Source organism: Pelophylax lessonae (assembly GCF_965119305.1).
Source record: "Pelophylax lessonae genome assembly, chromosome: 2".
Lineage (NCBI taxonomy): Eukaryota > Metazoa > Chordata > Amphibia > Anura > Ranidae > Pelophylax > Pelophylax lessonae.
In genome coordinates, this window is record NC_138769.1 from 248,300,917 (window position 1) to 248,322,152 (window position 21,236).

The 21,236-nt window shown below is 39.4% G+C and overlaps 1 protein-coding gene across 3 annotated transcripts in view; it reads left to right on the forward strand.

Moving 5' to 3' along the window:
* KCND3 (potassium voltage-gated channel subfamily D member 3) overlaps positions 1-17,095 on the forward strand; it is a 752,547-nt gene extending 735,452 nt beyond the window's left edge. The window contains exons 7-9 of one of the 3 annotated variants that reach the window (XM_082248475.1): positions 2,183-2,239; positions 6,373-6,620; positions 15,235-15,362. In XM_082248475.1, coding sequence (XP_082104601.1) covers positions 2,183-2,239; positions 6,373-6,620; positions 15,235-15,238 — 309 coding nt within the window. In that variant the 3' untranslated portion in view covers positions 15,239-15,362. Of the gene's footprint in view, positions 1-2,182; positions 2,240-6,372; positions 6,621-15,234 lie in introns of all 3 variants that reach the window. The other 2 variants (XM_082248473.1, XM_082248474.1) reach the window with 2 other exon arrangements.
* Positions 17,096-21,236: the final 4,141 nt, after the last annotated feature.

Here is a 21,236-nt window from a genome sequence, read left to right on the forward strand (position 1 = left end):
TTCTTCTTTAAGGGGGTGTGGCAGGGGGTTTGTCCGATACCAACATACTTTTGCCAATAGGTGTCCCTCGTTGACGTCTCAAAAAGTTGGGAGGTGTGTACCTTGGCTGCAAAATGGACTTTCATCAATAAGTACATATAAAATATATGTAGCACTACTCCCATGGGAGCTGCTGGTTACAGATTCCCCTGGGTTACCCATAGCAACAACTTGATATTATAGCATATTCTAAGTGCTTGGCTGTGGGGGGGGTTTGGTTTTTGTTGTTTTATTTGAGAACTGGGATGGGAGTAGGGATGAGTGGGATACTCCAACTGAATAACTATGCACAATTGCTGGGACTTCTGGTTAACAATGGATGCGGCAAGGCCACTGCTTCACATTGCCACAATAGTGAAGAAGAATTAAATGAACTGCACTGCGAATCACTCTTCAGGGTCCTATTTGGCACCCCCTTTGTCCCTATTCTTCAGGGTTCTACACGGCACCCCCTTTACTCTGACACTCTGTGTGAACTGACCCCTTGATCCTCTGACTTCACTGGAGTGGTCCCCTTCCTGGACAGACCCTTTGGCAAGTCCCCTGGTACTCACGGACCCTTTTTTTCCCAGGAGACTCTGCCAGCAGCTCCACTGTCAGCTTCACTGGATCCTCTGCAACTCAGTTCCACACCTGGTTCACTAGGCTGACTGCCTATGACCACCTTCCTCATGCAACAGGAGGAGACACAGCCGTCCACCTCCTCCTGGGACTCTGCTTCCCGCAAAAGACACCCTGTCACATGTCCCCTCAGATTTTATGAGCAATCCCAGGATGCACTGCAAGAGTGCCCTCCCACTGGGACTCCCACAAAAGCCAATGTGTCACTGGCCAGGTTTCCTCCACTGTTCAACAGGTTCCCCTATTGGATGCAGTGGGGACACTCCCTCAGACCCAGTGAATCACACCTAGGAACATGCAACAGGCAACCTAATAGATCAGGCTCCCCTGATAAGCAGATGGAGCATAAAATGCTTTGAACCTAACACCTATCTAGGAGGGTGCTACATATACAATGTATTAAGTATGCCAGTTCTATACTGCTCTGATGTCCCATGGTTTTTTTCTGATGTGTCATAGTGGGCACAAGAAGCCCGTCCACCTAAGTATACTGTACATGTGGGGCAAAGCATAATAATAGGCAGTAGTATTGTTACAGGGGCTGGTTCTAGCTTGCACTTAAAATGACAGCAGGAATAAAACTAGTTGGTAGCAAGAACATTTCTCATACTCTTTGCATAATGTTGTAAAGTGCTGCGCAAACTGTTGGCGCTAAATAAATCCTGTATAATAATAAATCAGTTTTCATAAATCAGGTTCACGAACTGAAATGCAGAAGAGAGACAATTCTCAAACCAACACTTATCATATGGTCATTTATGAAAATTACTATGAATCATAACTATGTTTTTGAGAACAAGGAGACTGCTTTAATGTCACAATTATTTAACTGAGCTGCAGAGGGTGGACTGAATAGAACAGTCCACAAATAGTATAAGATACACACCAAATGCACTCACCCAGAATGTGCAATCATAGGCGTGAGCCAGGTGTGCCGGGGCACACCCTAATCCCCCCTGTTTGGCACAGATTTCCCCTGTTTAGACCCCTGATATTTCACCAAAGCCCCCTAAAGGGGCTCCTAAAAAAATAGTAAAACAAATATATAATAATAATAAAAATACAATTATAACAAAATAATAAAATATAAAATAATAAAAATAAAAACAACTGACACCTTCCACTGCCCTACTGACACTAGTCTCTGCCCTACTGCACCGTCCACTGCTCTGCCCTACTGACACCATCCACTGCTCTACACGCATATGTGTTTGAGCTTTGGGGTGCATGCAATAGGCTGTGCACACCTATGTGTGCAATAGAGCAGTTAAGTTGGTTTTACACCAGCAGACCAAGGTACAGCAAACCTGCAATTCATAAAGGACATTAAAGTATAACTACACTGATTATCCTCATTTACAGGCTAGAAATGTATCTAATATGTTGATGAGATTCAAGAAGAGAGTCTCCTAGTTCTCTAAAAACTGGCATGTGCAATTTTGAATGTTGGTGCTGAAGACCGGAATGCTGGAATGTTACAATCAATCGTGTTCTTATCTTTTGTCGGCATGTTATCCTGTAGGGATTGTCCTATCTTGTGGATGATCCCCTGTTATCTGTACGAACTTCCACTATGAAGGTATTTATTTTCTTTTTCAATACATGTTTATTTTAAGTGAGAATGGGCAAATTCACAGGTTCACTCTTCTTACTTTTCTTACTAGTGTTAGTTGCAGGGAAAAAAAAAAAGTTTCATGGGCTATTCTCCAGTAAAAAGAAACATGAAGAAAGTGTTTCAATTTTAGCGTTGAAATAAATTGAAGGTGAACTGCTAGTTGCATTGGTGCTATAGACCTCCATCTGACTGTGGTACCAAAGAATGGTCCTTTTCCATGGGAAAGCTATGACTGCACATACAACCTAAAGGGATTCAATACACTGTACCTTCAAGGGTAGGAAAGATATGTTGGCTACTTGAACCAATGAACCTGTGAAAATGCCCACTCTTGGTTTTTAGTTGCTTACTTTGTAATCTTCTGTAACGTGTCTGCTGGCTCCTATTTTGCCACTCTTTTGAAGCACCCTTAAACATAAGAAGGCAACAGGAAGATTTGATCACTGAAGAATCATTCTCTAAATTATTAAGGTCATAAACAGTCATCATTGTATTGGCTGGGCTTGCATGTTTATGGCCTGTGCAGGCTTGAGCTGACCATACACTAGTAGAATTTTGTTTGAAGTTTTTCATTTTAGAAATGTTAAACTTTCTAATTGTTACTTATTTTGAATTAAAACTTTTGTCAAGCCCCAAATATGCTGAGAATTTCTCACAAATTTTGTTACAAAATTTTGTTAAGTTTTATAATTGTTAATGGAGTCAGTGGTGTTCCTTTTTTAACCAAAGTGATAAGAACATTTGAATTAGCAGGATGGGAAAAAAATTCTGGACGAATAAAAATCTAACAGTGGATGTGGTTTTTGTTCACTAAAGTCTATTAGTTATAAAATTTAATGTTAAAAGCAAAAAAAAAAGAATTTGAACTACTTATGAATGACATTTGTCAAGCCGTGGAATGTGCTCAGAATTTTTATACAAATTTTTGTAAATTTTCTCTTAAAAATCTACTAGTGTATAACTAGCTTTACCTTAAAGTATATCTAAACCCAACAGCAAAAAAGTAACCTATCACAGCTTACCAGTCATTAGATGTGATAACTGCATTCATTTTCGATTGGGAAGCTTTTCTTTATTTTTATCTGATCTTGCCATGTAGCAAACTTACTGTTTAGGGTGCCAACACTCACTGCACTCAATGTAAGGAAGAATTAGCATTGTCACTATAGGATATGAGGTGTTTAGGACTACAGAACACCTCGCCCTTTTCTCTTCCCTTTAGCATGGGGGTGGTCTGTGATCCCCAGAGAAAACTGCTAATAAACCTAAATAATAACAGTGCATCCAAAGCACATGAAGTTATTGGCTCACAAAATTTCTATTGGGATTTTTTTTGCACAGATATAACAAAATTCTTTCTGTAGTATATTTAACAGACCAAAAGGAAGCAAATAAGAGTAGCTCATTGTTGGGTTAACATACAGTACACTTTAATCATGGCTTTATCTCAGGGGAACATTGGAGATCACTTATGAAAAACCATAGTGCACGATGATTCCAAGATTAGTTTACCTGGTACACCTGTACAAGGTGGAGGTTATCCCGCAGACATGCTCTTTTGCTAAATCAGGAGACTTTTGGAATAACAGGTTTCCTTTCCCCTTATCAAATAGGTATAACAAAAATGCTTTCAAGGGTATGTTTAACCACTTTACCACCGGAGGATTTTGCTGTCTTACGTCCAGGCCACTTTTTGCGATTCAGCACTGTGCAACTTTAACTGACAATTGCGCAGTCATGCAACGCCGTACCCAAACAAAATTTACGCCCTTTTTTTCCCACAAACAGAGCTTTCTTTTGGTGGTATTTGATCACCTCTGCGCTTTTTATTTTTTGCGATATTAATAAAAAAATGCGAACATTTTGAAAAAATAACAATATTTTTCTAATTTGACAGTTAAAAAATATCCAATATATTCAATTTTTGTCATATATTTAGGCCAAAATGTATTTAGCTACATGTCTTTGACAAAAAAATTCTCAATGAGCGTATTTTTAACCGCTTTAAGACTGGTAGATTTTACCCCATTCCTGACCAGGCCATATTTTGCGATTCGGCACTGTGTTACTTTAACAGACAATTGCGCGGTCATGCGATGCTGTACCCAAATTAAATTTATGTTCCCTTTTTCCCCACAAATAGAGCTTTCTTTTGGTGGTATTTGTTCACCTGTGCGATTTTTACTTTTTGTGCTATAAACAAAAAAAGAGCGACAATTTTGAAAAAATAACAATATATATTATATGAAATTCTCCCCCCCCCCCCCCCCCAAAATGTAAAAATCAAAATTTGTTAACATTTTAGGCCATTTTGGTTTGCGCATAAGTTATCGCAGCTACTATCTACGGGAAATTTATGTCATTTTTATTGTTTTTTTTTTTAACTAGTAATGGCGGCGATCTGCAATTTTTTTTGCGGGACTGCGACATTGCGGCGGACAGATCGGACCCTTGACTGACATTTTTGACACTTTTGGGGGTACCAGTGACATTACTACAGTAATCAGTGCTATAAATATGCACTGTTACTGTAAAAATGACACTGGCAGGGAAGGGGTTAACTTTAATTGGTGATCAAGGGGTTAATGTATGCCTGGTGCTTACTAACGTGTGTGGGGGGAGGGGACTGAGTGACACAGGCACAGATTGCAGGTTTAGCTATGCTGAATCCTGCAATCTGTCCCTGCCTGTCACTTAGGAGATCCGCCCGCTTTGTTTACACAAGCGGGCGGATTTCCACACTCGATCCCCGACGATCCGGGAAGAGCGGCGGTGATCACTGCCGCTCCTCCCCTGGCCCGACTCCCGCTGTGACTGAATACAGCGGGAGCGAGCCTCCAGCGGCGCATGCGCCGCCCACAAGGGGAGGAGTCTAGCGACTTAGGTCTACGTCGCTGGACGATAACGAGCCACTTTGCCGCAGTACGGTCAACGTGACCGGTCAGCAAGTGGTTAACAGGCCTAAATGGAGCAAATAAAAGAACATACTGTATATGTTCATCATGGTCTTATCTTGCAAGAACAAAGGGGATCACTTACAATATGGACATCTATTGTGCACCATGCATTCTTGTCTAAGATTAGTTAGCCTGAGATATTTGCACAAGTTGGGGGGTAACCTTTAGACATGCCTTCATTTTACCAGGTAAATCAGGAGGCATTCATCTTACTTCTATGGGTAAGAAATTATGTATTGTTTTTTCCACTCCTGCAATACAACTTCATAACAGGAACACCGCACAGTAGGCAAAAAAAAGTTATGAAAGTGCTGGGGAGGAAATGTTCTGCAATTATTATTTTTCAAATATTCGGAGAGTTTACTTTTTTCAATGACAAGTAATGTCAGTGCATTAAAATTACAAAGTATACTCAAGGCAAAGGCAAAGGCAAGGCAAAGTTTATTGCAATTTTTAGTTTTGTTCTTACCATAAAAAGTATATTGCAATCTTACTGGTGTTATATTTACATAGTAATACCTTTCCTTTCTATATTACCACGTGAAAATACAATATATCTGAATTTCAGAAATCCATTAAGGTGTTGTAAACCTGATGTTTTGTCTGTAAAAGTAGATGCTTTAGTTATGCAATAAAGCTTTAAACTACTTAGCAGCTTATGAATATCAAACATAAGCCAAGCTGGACATGTTCCAAATGCAAGCTACATTTCTGTGCTTTTTACACGCTTATGCTTGGTATTGTATTTAGCAATAAAAGCAGGGAATAATACAAATTCCTTGATAGACTAATACTAAGTGTACAAGGCATTCTACAGTACACCTGTGTCAGTTTTCCATCAGCAATTTTCAACACAAACCAAGTGGGGCGCCGCGGAACTGCTGGTGCTGAGGATTACATACCCATCAGTAATCTCAGATATACTTCAGATGGATGAAACCCTGGCTTCAGAGATAGATTAAACTCAATGATACTAGTGCTTTTTACTGGTGTCTTATGATGATGTTCACCATCTATCCGAATTTAAATGAAACTAGAAGTGAAAAGACACAGACTCACTTGAGAATGCTTTGCACACTGATCCCAAGGCAAGGTTTTGCATTCCTAATACATCCACATTTATTTTGTCCTTATCCACAGAATCATGAGTTCATGGATGAACAGATGTTTGAACAGAACTGCAGGGACAGCCCCATGCAGAACTACCCATCTAGTCGGAGCCCATCACTGTCCAGTCATCATGGGCTCTCTTCATCTTGCTGCTCTCGACGGAACAAGAAGACAACGCACCTCCCCAATTCCAACGTGCCCGCCACAAGGCTACGTAGCATGCAAGAGCTCAGCACTATCCACATCCAGTGTGGTGATCAACCATCACTAACTACAAGGTATGGCTATGCACAGGAGATGTTGAGCAGGAATTGTACTGTAGACTAGGGATGAAGTTTGGGTTTGCAGCTACTATGGGTTTGAGGTAAATCCTACAGTTTCAAGGTTTGCAGTCCCAGCAACCATATGCTTAAATTCACCTTGGAGAATTTTTTTAAAAGTACATTGCACTGCATGGCCTTTGAACTATAGCCAGCATTCTTAGAAGGTTTAGTTAGAGAGCATTTGGTTAAGCCAGTCTCTTCACTATAAAAGAGGGGACACCAAACTGCCACAGTGTCAGTAAATTGGAAGCCATTAAAGGGAAAATGAACAAACTACAAAGGGAGAAAAATAGGGTCAGCTAGGAAACTGTACTTTAACTCTGATTGCTTGCTCTTTGGGAAATGAATCCCTTTGTTGACTTCTCTTTTTATGTTATTATTGAGAGATTTTTTGACTTTCATTTTATTTTGTGGTCTATTTTAGGTCAGTTGTCAATTTTAGTTGCCATCCCATCAACATACCAACATGACATAGCTGTATTATCTGCAGTCTTTTAATTCTTGTAGTAAAACACTCGCCTTTACTCTTGTCTTTAGTACATTTTGGACAAATATTTCTTGAAATCTTTTGCATAAAAACAGAGATTCTAGGTTCAAATACTGTATATTGCAATACATGTTGAATCTGCCCAACTGCATCAAAGGGATCCCTATTTCCAGTCCCTTCTCTGCTATGCAAAATACCAAATGCTTACTTGCTGATAGCACACTTTAACGATCATAAATTGGCAATATGGGTCAAACATACATAGTTGGAAAGGAGGTATAGACTCAGGACTGATTGACTTGCACTTTGCCATAAAGATGAAAAAATGTCTGTGCTCAAATACAAATAGCTTACTATATATATAACAAAGGAGGTGCTGAAGTGACCACATGGTTTATGATAATGGCAATCCTGCCAGATAGCACAGCCATATTTTGACATCCACTGCAGTGGCCGAAATACACTCCAGCCAGCTCATCGTAAAGTAAAGAAGCAGAAGAGCACTAGAGAGGTCATTCTTGTGCTTAGATAATTATCTCCTGCAGGTAGCGTGCTCCCTTTCAGCACATGGAGCTTGTTAAGCTCCCAGTGCTGCCTCTGTCTCTCCCTCTCCTTTGGTGAGTGCTGCTGTACAGGGGCTTACAGAATGCTATCAGGTCAAGTTCAAGTACCTACATTAGTTGTGTTTAAAAATTAATTGCATTTTTAACTAATCTGCTTTAACAGGTGGTCTTGCATTTGCCTGCAGTTTAACTAATTTGCCACTAGGGCTTCTTTTTTTCTGTCATAGTGTCATAGAAAAATAAATACCTAAGAGACCTTTCCTGCATGGTGGAAGCCAGCTAAAGGGAGGGTAACACAATCTGCATCTATGCTTATAGGGTGAGGTAAATAACGAAAAGCAGTTGCAAGCAAGTACAAAATTCGGCAATGTATGAAAAGAAAAGCTGCTAAGTTTGAGTCTGTATTTTATGTTCGAATTTTACAGAAAAACTAGTAATCCACATTCGATTTTTTGCCTTCTTTAACTACAAAGGACCTCCTTCTGTATATAACTGCCATGGTTTGCACAATTTTTCATTTTGATTCTGCAGTGAATTTCAAAAACATGGCAACACAGATTAAGGTCTTCTTCACACCAGCAGCGTACACTACCGCATGGCCACTGATTTAAAAAGCACGTCACACTGTAATGTTTTATTGCTGTTAGAGCTTTATTGATCACAAAGTGAAATTTCATTCAGTCCTTTTGGCCACAGCAAAATGCAATGCAGTGGATTGGGTCGAACCATCGTGCTCTGAAAAAAAGTATGCCATGCTGTACTTTTCTTTTTAGCACACACCACCAAAGCATGGTGGTGTGAACTGCCATGATATAGAGCAAACATTTTTGCCTTGTCTATACATTGGGACAGCATTGAACGAGACTGTCCAGCATGGCCAAATATCAGTTGCACCCTCCCAAAACCAACCACTGCCCACATCCACCCTGGACACTGTCTGGCTGCTAAACCATACTGCAGACAGCTGCACTTTCCTTGTTCTTGCAGCTTTGTACATTAAATAAATATAATGCCTGGCTAAGTGGATAATCAGGTCAGAAGGGGGCCAAGTAGGTTGGGGGAGGCTGCCTGTAACACTCCCTTGTCCTCTAATTATGTGAGGTTGTCCCTCACATATATTATGATGTCTTCAATATCTCCTGAACTAGCCCGGGTTGGTGAGAGGGGCCAGGGGTATGGCTGCCTCCTCCACTCCTCCCACAGACTCCTTCATTCAGGCTGATCCCACAGCTAAAGAAGGTAAAAGGGCAGTGGACACAGCAGCCCAGGGAGTCCTCCATCACCAAGCGTGCTGAAAGTGACTGAGCACACGGCCACTACATAGGGCCTTAGCCTGCCACTATATAGCCCTAACCTGCCACTATATAGCCCTAACCTGCCACTATACTGCTCCAATTTGCCCCTATACTGCCCTAGCCTGCCACTATACTGCCCCAACCTGACACTATGCTGCCCTAGCAAGACAGTATACAGCCCTAACATAACTACAGCTCTCTTATACATGTTTATTTAAAGTGCATTGACCCCTGTCCTTCATCCTGTGGACCCCTGTACACTGCCCTACCAACTAATGGCTTCTGTACACTGCTCTACCGACTACTCACCCTCTACTCTGTCCTGCTGACCCCTTGTACACTGCCCTTCTGACCCCTGCATCCTCTGCCCCCTTGACATTTTTTACTGCACCCCCACATCAGACAGGCTAAATCTAGTACTGTTGTGCAGTGCAGCCAAATACATATAGTGAATATGGGCACTTAAAGTGGTTGTAATATGTTGTCTAGCCTGGGGTGATACACAGAGATGAAGCAAATCCTCTTACAAAAGTTGTACATGTTTAGCTGCAGCCCTCTTTCATCTGCATCCAGTGAAAGTCCAGAATGTACTCAGCATTTCTGAGCTTCAAGAGGCAGTTAGTGGGGATCTTGCATCACATACTGCACAACATAGAGTACAGAGAAGGGTGTAATCTGAGACCTGAGATCATCTAGTATCAGCATAGACTGTCAGAAGTGACTCATGAATATAGCAGAGGAATGAAAAAGCAGACAGAAATCACACTAGGTGCTTTGGATACAAGCAAGTACACTAAAAAAGGATATTTTTTGTTTATTTTTCATTTCAGAGGTTTACAAGCACTTTATGAAAAAAGAAAAATATTTACTGATTTCAACAAGTCTGCTTAGTTTATGAAAAAGGAAAAAAATCATACAGAAAAAAAATGATATTCAATGCATGAGCTATCTGATATCTACCTCACTGAGTGGAGTATATTATAATTAACCAGTTTGTTAATAGAAAGTTCAGTGAATGACGCATGGCTCTAAGCTGATCTAAGATGAGCCCCCAGCTTCTCTGCAAGTTCCTTGTCCCTAGGGTCTCCAGCGGCAGAGTCACCATCCCAGATGTCATCTTCCACCTTCCAGACACCCATCGTCTGCAAGGCTCCTTGCAACCAGGATCAGGAGGACCAACCTGGACAGGCAAGCTTCAATTAGCACCAGGCCTTGAACCAGACACATGCAAAAGCCTCTTAAATCAAAGTCTAAACTGGATCACACATCTTCCCCAGGCCAAAGTATGGGGGAAAGGGAGCTCACAAGGTTAGCTGAGAAATATGTAATATTTAATATGTCCTTCCCCAGCATGCATGGCATTACTGGCAATAAGCCTCCTAGTGATTGGTTAGAAGGAATATAAATATTTATAGCCCAATGCTTTGTGACATCTCACTTTATTGCCATGGGTACCAGTGACACCGTTTGGCAGTAGGCAGAACAACTGCAGCACTGAGTGTAGGATAGGACCAAATGACCATACAGTCACTCTAGCTTAGGACAGGGCTTCTACACCTGCCTGTTCACAAACATTTTGAATGTATACTGAATTGCTCATGCCCATCTCAGCTTACACTCTCGGCTACATCTCAGCTTTTTAACCTAACCTCATCTTTTAACCTAACACAATGGACACACACTTTTACTTACTCTGATGGTAACTCCCTTGACCTTGTATTCTCCTCTCTGTGCACTCCTGGCAACCTTGCCAACACCCTCTTTCCTCTCTCTGATCACAGCCTCATTATTTCCACAGTGTCCTTCTCCTCCTCTCTAATGCATGCACAGATCACCCCCATACTTAAAAAGCCCCCTCTGGACCCCATCAGTCTCCTTTCTCCCATTAACCTCAAAACTTTTAGAAAGCTTTGTCTACCACGATCTGAGCTCCTACCCCACTGAAAACAACCTTCTTGACCCCATGCAGTCTGGTTTTCACTTGCAGTACTCCACAGAAACTGCCCTACTAAAATAATAACGACTTACTAACTGCTAAAACCAACAGCCACTACTCCACTCTTACTACTAGACCTCTCTGCAGCCTTTAAAAATGTTGACCACCTGCTCCTCCTCAAAAAAAAATCCACTCCCTTGGCCTTCAAGATTCTGCTCTTTCCTTCAGTGCTGCCTACAACTCTGTTTCATCGCCTACACTTCCTTGAATCTACTGTACCTCGCTACTCTTCACCTGACGTCTTCATTCTCCTCTTGCATTACTCACTTACTAACTGACATATCAGCATGGATATCATAGAACTTCCTCCAACAATTGTTGTAAAATTGAACTTGTAATATTTCCACCCCACCCGTGCCCTCCTCCCTGACCTTTTCATCAAAATCAATATAACTATCAGTAGTTTCCCAGTAATGCCCAAAATCCAATCACTGTCAAAAGCTTGAAGACTTCATCTATATAACATATCATTCACTGCAATTCTCTTTTCATAGGCTACCCCTACACAGGCTATCCCCCTTCAGTCTATCGTGAATGTTGCTGCCAGACTCACCTACCTTACTAACCACTCAGTGTCTGCTACCCCTCTCTGTCAATCCCTCCTCTGGCATCCAATTGCCCAGCAAATTAAATTTAAAATACTAACATCATACAAATCTATTCACAACTCTACGCCAAGCTACATCACCAATCTTGTTTCGAAATATCACCCAAACCATTCTGCTCTCCAGTTATCTCCCAAGCTAATCTGACTCAAGGACTTCTCCAGAGTCTCTATACCTCAATCTTCCTGGCTGTCAGGTGGTGCAAACTAGTACATTATGACCAGGGCCAGGAATAGGGGTGGGCAGGATGGACGGCTGCCCTGGGCACTGTGGTATCATGTGAGGTGGGGGGACACCACAAGGATATTGGGGGGAAAGGATTTGTGTGTGAAGGGGGAATTTGGGGGGGAGCACCAGGGCATAAGAATTGTTCACGGAGGGGAAATTTGGGGGTGGATGTGTTAGGAGTGGTGTTTTAGAGGGATTTGTGTTGGGAGGGGGGATTGGGAATGATGATTTGTGCTAGGAGGGGGTTTTTTGCTTGAAGAGCTATAAGGAACCTCTAGATATGGTAGATGGGGGAGGGGAATTGAGCTAGGTGGGGACATTTTAAGGGGGGATTTGTGCTAGTAGGGATTAATGGGAGTATTTGTGCTAGCAGGGGAAATTTTGGGGATAGGGGTTGTGCTAGGAGGGGATTTGTGCTGGGAGTGGGTACTCAAATCGGAAATTTTAGGGATTTGAAGGGTAGACGATTTGTGCTAGGAGGGGTGATTTATTTTGGGGGGGGGGGCAGTTGTACTGAGGGGATTTCAGTAGGGGAAGCGGATTTGTACTGGGAGGAGGGGGGATTTATGCTTAGAGGGAAAGCATGCAGAATACCACTTTAAACCTTCAGCATGCCCTTATTATTCTCTCTATTTACTATGCTCCTTTGGTACTCCAAACACATCAGGCACATTTTAACTATTGAAAAATGAGTCACTGTATAACTTCTACTTTGCCTAGTAGGTTGTTTTTTTTATTTAGCATTAGCACTTTACAATTGAAAAATCACTTTATGATTCCTGTTTTTGATTGGCACCTAGTCTAGGAGGGATTAGGACACTTTATTTGCTACAAAAAAATCTTAACTATTATATACTACCTGATCTAGATGATTGTAGTGAGTGCTGTCTAGCTTAGATGGACTATAATTAGGAGGTCAGTGCAGAAGTTTATTTTTTTTTTTATATATATTTTGGCGGTAGTTAGTATTTAAAAAGGTGAAGAATTATGCTTTTTAACTTTGCTATCCAGTTTAGCATTAGCACACATTTCTCTCACAAAACAACACTATGTCAACCGTATATTGATAACGTACTGTATACTATAAAAAAAGTGATCCAAATAATTAACAATAAAAATTCACAGAATAGGTAGTTCTATAAATATCTGCCCCATTGAAGTTAGTGTTTCATTTACATTTACAGATTTACATTTAGCAGCAATTACAAGCTTGAGTTGATTTGGATAGATCTCTGTCGGCATTACATATCTGGTTGATACCATTTTTCCTATTCCTCTTTGCAAAACTGTTCCAGCTCTGCCAGGCGATCAGTCCAGCAACAGATTCTGTATTGGAGATCTGGACTTCAACTCAGCCTTTCTAGAACATTAGCATTGCTGTTTTTAAGGTGGTATTTGCAATAATATATTTTGTGGTTTTTCCTTGTAATTAAATTACTTTGCAGGGACTTTTACCTTTGACATGAAGTAGTTTATTTCTGTTGATCAGTGAAAAGAAAAACTACATTTATTCCACCGTGAGTCCAGGTTATATGAAAATACAACATGAAAACTTTCAAGGGGTTAATTTTTTTTTTTTTAATAGGACCACTACTTAAACTAGCGTATAGGGAAAATAGAAATATGTAGCTAGAACTCTGGTCCAACCACATCTGGAGTATTCTGTCCAGTTCTGGTCGCCAATCCTCAGAAGGGATGTGAAGGAGCTGGAGAGAGTCCAGAGAAGACCAACTAAACTGATTAGGGGATTGGAGGACCTTAATTATGAAGAGCGCTTACAAGCACTTGATTTATTCTCCCTGGAAAGGAGAGGCCTGAGAGGGGACATGATAGCAATTTACAAGTACCACAACGGTGATCTCAACATAGAAAATAAACAGTTTAGTCGCAATGAATGCATGAGGACACAAGGCCATACAATGCGATTCGAGGAAAAGAGATTTAACCTTAGGCTACGCAGGGGGTTTTTTACAGTAAGGGCTACAAGACTGTGGAATTCTCTACAACAAATGGTAGTAACTGTGGGGAGTATGGCTACTTTTAAAAGACTCTTGGACTGATTAAACTGATTAGGGGATTGGAGGACCTTAATTATGAAGAGCGTCTGCAATCGCTTGATTTATTATCCCTGGAGAAGAGACGCCTGAGGGGGGACATGATAGCAATTTATAAATATCTCAATGGGGATCTCAGCTTAGAAAAAAAGCTGTTCAGTCAAAGGGATTGCATGAGGACTCGAGGGCATACAATGCGATTAGAGGGGAAGCGTTTTAACCTCAGGCAATGTGGGGGGTTCTTTACTGTTAGGGCTACAAGATTGTGGAATTCTCTACCACAAGAGGTGGTTTCTGCGGGTAGTATGGTGGCTTTCAAAAGACTCCTAGACGTACATCTCAAGGATCAGAACATTTAGGGGTATGGGAAATAATTACGTCCACACAGACCTACACAGGTTGAACTGGATGGACTATCTCCTTTATTCAACCTCACCTACTATGTAACTATGTGCCCTGAATCATAAGGTGTTAACTTTAGGGCTAGCTTGGGCCTACTGCACCTACTTTTGATGCAATTTTCAGTGTAATTATGTAGAACGGCTTTGTTGCAGTTTGGATGTGGTTTGCATATTCTATGGAGTCATATTGCACTGTAAATCGCACCAAAGTAGTACAAGAATCTTTTCCAAAATCATGCAGCACGGAGAGGAGTTGATGTGAATGGGCAACATTGAAATCAATGTGATTTCCATTGTTATGGGATTCTGTGCAGTTCAAGTTACATCTAAAATCACACTAGTGTGAACTAAGTCTAGAACAGACATTTGGTTGGTTAGTCAGATGCTCATAGAAGCACAGTTCCAAGAAGGCATTATTAACCATTGAAAATTCCAGAAAATAAAAAATCCAGCTCAAAATCAATCAGCAGCTTGCTGAATTACGATGAGACTTCAAACCGAAATATGACAACTCCAATGTAATTAAACATAATAATTACTTATGAATGTGACTGAAGAAAGAGCTACTACCTGTTGTATCCCTTCTCCGTTTTTTTTTTCAGGGGAACTTGAGTATTTTCAATTTTTTTAACCTTTTAATAAGGTGAACCTGTGGCCAGGCATTGTGAAGCGATGCACCTTCAAAACTTCTTGTAGAAACCCTACATTTGTTACTTTTGCCTGCTTGATTCATCAGTGCTGGCTTGTCTTCATTTCTGACTACACTTTGTCATATGTGTATCCTTTGGGTAATCAAACTAAAACAGAAGGAATGAAAGCAAAGCTCTGAATGGTTCCTTTGGGCAACACATACTAATGTACAACAGAAGAAATGAAAAGTGTCCAATGTCAAAGTAGATAATGCAATATAATGCCAAGCTTTTTTTCTGTTTTCTGCCAGCTGAAATATCTTCTGTCTTCCAGTCGATCCAGCCTGAATATGAAGTCTGATGATGGCTCAAGATCAAACTGCAAAGCTGCACAGATCACAACAGCAATTATTAGCATCCCCACAACCCCAGCGTTGACACCCGAAGGCGAGAATCGACCTGCAAGCCCACCTGGACATAGCACAAACATTCACAGTACAAGCAATGTTGTGAAAGTTTCTGCGCTGTAAGACATTAGCGTAGCAAACCAAGGCTACCACGTGTATCCTTTTTTGCTGCAACATTGTGGAATTAGCAGTGAAGAAGTGACAAGCTTTTGCTAAACTTGCCATTTACCACCATGGAGAGGAAACAAGCACTGGATATATACATACATGCCTATACTCACTCATATGGGCGTTATGTATATTTTGGATGCTGGCTGCTAGGATGTTTCATGGCAAGCAGAGGAGTTCACACAAAAGCAAATTGACAACACTGTGTCTAAACACCTTTTTTTAAGGTTTTCAGTGGATAATATTTATTCATGAAGAAATGATGAAACATTTAAAAAAAAAAAATAAGATAGTGATAATTTGTTTTTGAAGGTTGTGAAAGGGGAACCGGGGAAAATGCAATATTCTTCTTTGTAAAAGAATTTGCAAGCAACCAAAACAAAACAATGTTCTGTGTTTCTGAAAAAAGATCAGACAAGGGGGGCCGGGTGGGGTTTGGGGAAATCAAAGAAAAATCTATTTTCCTGCATTTTTCTGCGAGAGTGGACTTTTGAACTGTTCAGAGAACAAAATAGCTCCTAGCACATTACGGATCGGGCACATCATAGAGGTGAGCACAGTCATTCATGAGTAATTACATCTTCCCTTGCCGGTGTTCTTATAATTCTTAGACAATTTTGTATTAGCCTTCTAAGTCCAAGCAGTGCAGACTGTGATGTCGTCAGGTATAATGTCTGTGAATAAAAAGCATATTTGTGAAGCATATAAAAAGAAAAAAAAATCAAAAAAAAATATATAAATTGCTTTGATAGCATTTAGTTTATACACTATCACTCATTTCTGCTTTATAGTTTATCCCACTTCTAAAGCAGAGTGCGTTGCAGGGTCTGTAGTAAAAAAAAAAAGAAAAAAAGAAAAAAAAAAAAGAAATCAAATGATGAAAATTAGGGATAGCTTCTGATTTATGATGACAAAGAATTCAGGTACCCTGAAGATGATTTTGCTAAGATTTACTAATTTTAGTAGTATCTCGGGTTTTTGAATTCAAATGTAAATACTGTAAAGGAAATTTGGTGTATTCACATAGATATCTTGTTGCCCCACCTCAGGTGTTACTAAAATAGACTGGTGAAACAGCAGTATGCTGTATAGAAAACTTGTTATAGATTAGTAAACTTAGGGACTGGTAAATTTGGTGTATTCATTCATATACAAAAATGCTTCCCTACCTCTATGGGCGTCTGTTAAAATTAGAGCTACAATTAATTGTATATCGAATGGTGACACTGAAAGAACAAAGGTCACATGTTTTTATTTTAAATATTTCATATTTTGCAATGGGAAGCACATTTTTGCGTACCTTTGTTGCCCCTTGGATGTGCTTCAGTGTAATCAATGTAGTGCGTTTGGTGTTTTGGCTGCCGCTGCCATGTTTTTTTTAATAGCCAAGGATCTTAGTGTCATTTCACTTTCCCACCAATTCTAAAAAACCTTCTTGAGATACAAAGCATAAATATATAGGCAAGTTCCAAAACAGCTTGCCTAGTAGGGAATAGCAAACAACTAACATGAAATACATTGGTCTCTGCTGTGTGCAAAAAATAAAGTGTATATTGTGCAAGAGCTGCAACGTTTTGCAGACCAGAATCTACAGAATGGAAGTTGCCTAAGTTTTTATTAATATTATAGTCACAAAGGTTTATTATTATTATTATCATTATACCGATATTATAGGGCCAACAGTTTGTGCAGCTCTTTACAAAAACAAAGGGAGACAGTACAGTTAGAATGTATAAACCCTTCCACACTGATGAATATGATAAATTGTGAGAAAATTATATTGCAAAACTGCGAACCAAATGACGTATTCGTCTACCAATAACTAGCTGCTATAAATAAACATAAAACCCTAAGTGATATAACAAAATAATAATTACAGCACTGATTCAATAATATAAATTATTCTTCCTGAAAATTCATGAACAATAAATTACATTTACATTCTAGAATATATAATTTTTTTGTCCTGAAGAAGGCTCTCTATGAGTTGAAATTCTTGATATATGATCATTTTTAAACTGTTAATAAAGTAAACATTTTTTATATTTTTTTCATGGTCATTAGGTACTGCTAAAGTCCTAACCTGTTCCCCTCTTTTAATATTCTACAGCCACAAAAAAATCATATCATGAATATTGTGAATAAATAAAGTCCTCCAAACAATACATAAAAATATTTTAACCAAAATTAGTTAAAAATGGAATAAGTTAAAATCAAACGATGCAAAAACAAAAAAGTTCCCATCACTAATATTATTCTTCCAAGTGTAGAAAAATCTTTGATCCAAGGTGACCACCACCACCAATACAGCAAAATGCACGTACTGGAAGTGCATGTCTCTCTCACTACAAGATTAGGAAAACACAGCTTGTATTAATCTTCCAAACAGGTGCAGTCCACTTTAAGACTTCACCTTCACTGCTGTCCTCTCCCTATTCAGTGGTTAGATTTCAAAGCCAGCATATTAGTAACAAAAAAAAACAGGCTCCCATATTGTAGTATCTTAAACATCCAAATTTATTGGACTAAAGTAATCAAGGTACTTACAAAAGCTGGTTTAGCATTAAGATGTGTTGGCAAAGACATACAGAGAAGCTGTCAGCCACCAACCACTAGAGTCCTCCCCAGTTCACAAAAACAGCAAAAATGAAAGAACACAGTTCCTACTCACTCTCAGTGTCAGGCACCCTACATGTTTCGTCTGTTCTGTCTTTATCAAATCATAATTTATATTATTTAATCAGCACTGTAATTATTTTGTTAAATCAGTACAGTTAGAATACTATTTAATAAGTTGGAAGAGCCCAACTCATGCGAGCTTACAATCTAAACCGTTTGGTAGATTAGGCAATGAAGAGTCAACTGGACCAGTTAATAACAAAGTACAACATATAACAACTATTAGTATATCTAAAGCAAATGATTTGATTAAAGTAAGGAATGGTCAACACCGACTTTTTTTCAAATTTTTTTTTTTGTCTGTCCCATTGGGAAGACTTGTTTTTATTTTTTTGTGTGAAGATACAACAGTTAAAGGAGGTCCTTCTAAACTAGGGAGAATTCTCTTAGAGCTACCTTAAAGCTTTCCCATTGGAAGATTTTTCTGTGACTGCAAACTCAAAATTTCAGCCACAGTGTCAATAGTCACCAGGACAAAAAAGAAGGGGGATCTAGTCCTTTCCAGTCTACCCACTAAAATTGGTTTTAGTTGCACTATAAGGCAGTGAATCTTCATGTTGATTTATCGCTATAGGTTTTTGCACTCCAAATTATCTAATTAAATAAAGCCAACAGCTAAAATGAATTTACGGGACTGAAAGGCAGATGAGGCTTCTTGTATTTCCTAGAGCATTATACAATAGTTTTAAAATGTTAAAAACTTACAATTAAAAGTATCTATAACAGCAAGATCCATTCTGATATAATATTAGAGGTTAAATATGTCAGCAAACTGACACCATCATTACCAGGCAACATACAGGAGGCATTATTATTGTAGAGAAGTCATGATTTATATGATGAAAGGCCAGATTTACCACACCTACATCTGCATTCTTTCTCAGATATTTTATTACTGTACAGCCTTCTGTATTGATTAACAAGCTTTTGAGTAAAAACCAATATGAGTGGAATTGAGCAATCTGCCACCCATGACTTGTGTTTTCCAGTTTAAACGATCAAACAATAAAAACTCTAAAGCAATCAAAAAGGACTGTAAATTGGCATATTCATCAATTAAAAATTTACAGCATTTTGGATCATTTGGTTCCTTGAAACCATACGTAGCAAATGACTATAGACCATTTAACTCTATGTAATTATTTTTGGGCTGAAAGCTAATAGAAGGCTTCCATAATTGCTGAAAACTTGCCAATGTGTTTCCATCATTACACCCAAAGAACTTTAGCAACCTTGTTCGACTTTCTTGCTGAAAACATTCCCTTATCCTTTTACTGTTTTTTTCTGTGTTTCAAGGTGCCCATATATGGGTCCCTCTGCATGTGGTGACATCTGTGGTCAGCTAGCTGATTTGAACTGGAAACAAAACCCCTAATTGTTTGGTAAAATCTGTTCAAGACCTTTTTAATGATCTGAGCAGCAGGAGCCCAAATTGTTCAGTTTAGAATAGTAGAAGGTAACCTACTGCACTGTGTACCAAAGCTGCCAAGTCTTCCATGTCATATATGTGCACCAATAGGGATAATAAAACAGTGCTGATGTGTGTAAATGTGGCTGATTTCAGTGACAGTCAACCAAATGCTGGTTCCAGTCGCATGCTTTCAGGCCTACTGTCTTGCAACCTGCACATGATTGACATTCATTAAAACAAGCCACATCTGCGCTAAAAGTTTTGTACATCACACTGTGCACTAGGTTACATATTTTGAAAGGTCTTCTGCAAAGGTTAACTACACTTTTAGGCCTACATGTTAGTGGCCACCTAGTACAGTTGATCTACTGCTCTCTCTAAATGCTCTGCAATATTACTGTATGCAGCTTACCCATAAGGTAGATTTGTATCATAACTAAGTGTCTGTGGTGTTTCAAAGCAAACATTTACTTTTCCCAGAAAGGAAAAACTAAAATCTGTGTGTTTTTTAGGGCTCCAGATCAGATAATGCAACCTAAGGTCCAAGCAGTGGGAGTGACATTACTCCTCCTTGATGAAATATTTTTTTTTTATCAAAAGCTAAATTTACTTAGCAAGGTTGGTCTGTAACTTTGCCCTTTATCCTAACAGAAAACGATACGTTTTGTTGCCACCATGAAAGTGTTGACTCCCTTCTACTTTGTTATCCTTGTGTGTGTGTAGCTGACTTGCGTATAGTAACTTCCTAATGTTTGGATCCAAGCTCCCATACATCAGGGCACCGTGTGACAATCAAAACGCCACTGCTTCAGTTTGAAATGACAGACTGAAGTTTGAAATATTGAGCATCAATCTTTTGCTGCATTTCAGGGAGTACATTGCCAGGAAGTGTAATGGAATCTCTGCAGCAACTTTGTTTGTTCCCATGTGCGTAGTACAAGACAAAATTTGCACAAGTAGCATTCCTTACTCTTGATGTGTAATTTCTCCAGCAGCGAAAGACATTCAGATCCAAAGACATGTGACTGGATTTTTTCCTGACAAGGAAAAATTAGCTTACAGCAATTGATCAGAACTACATGTCCCAGATCGCAATGTGATAAATGAATGATGGGACTAAAAAAAAAAAAAGACACCCTTCTGGGACATTTCTGCGGTCTACTAACACATTCACTGCCAGTCTCTATAGTTTTTTGAAGGTTAATCCATATTCCACAGAATGAAGAACAGTCATTCCCACTAAATATTTTGTGGATACATGTGTAGGTTTGGCCTAAAATAGGCCTTAGAAAAGTTGCATAGCTGTGTAAAAGATAGAACTGTTTTAAATGTTTCAATGTAATTGTTCTATTCTGTGTCTTCTCAAATGTTTTAATTTCTTGACAAAACCATTTGTGTCCTTTTTATTATTATTAACAACATAAGATGGAGCCCATTCTCTTTGTTGTCTTTGACTGCAAAATCTGTTCTCCTGATTGCTTTACTTTTTAGCATTGCCACTTAGCAAAGCAATTACCAGGCAATCAATATGTACCAATACAAAAAAGTACTGTATAATAATTATACAGGCTGGTTCATCAAGTGAGAAGAAAAAGGGAGAAGGAAAACAATGTCACATTTCTTTCTTGCAGCTTCAAACCTGTTGTCT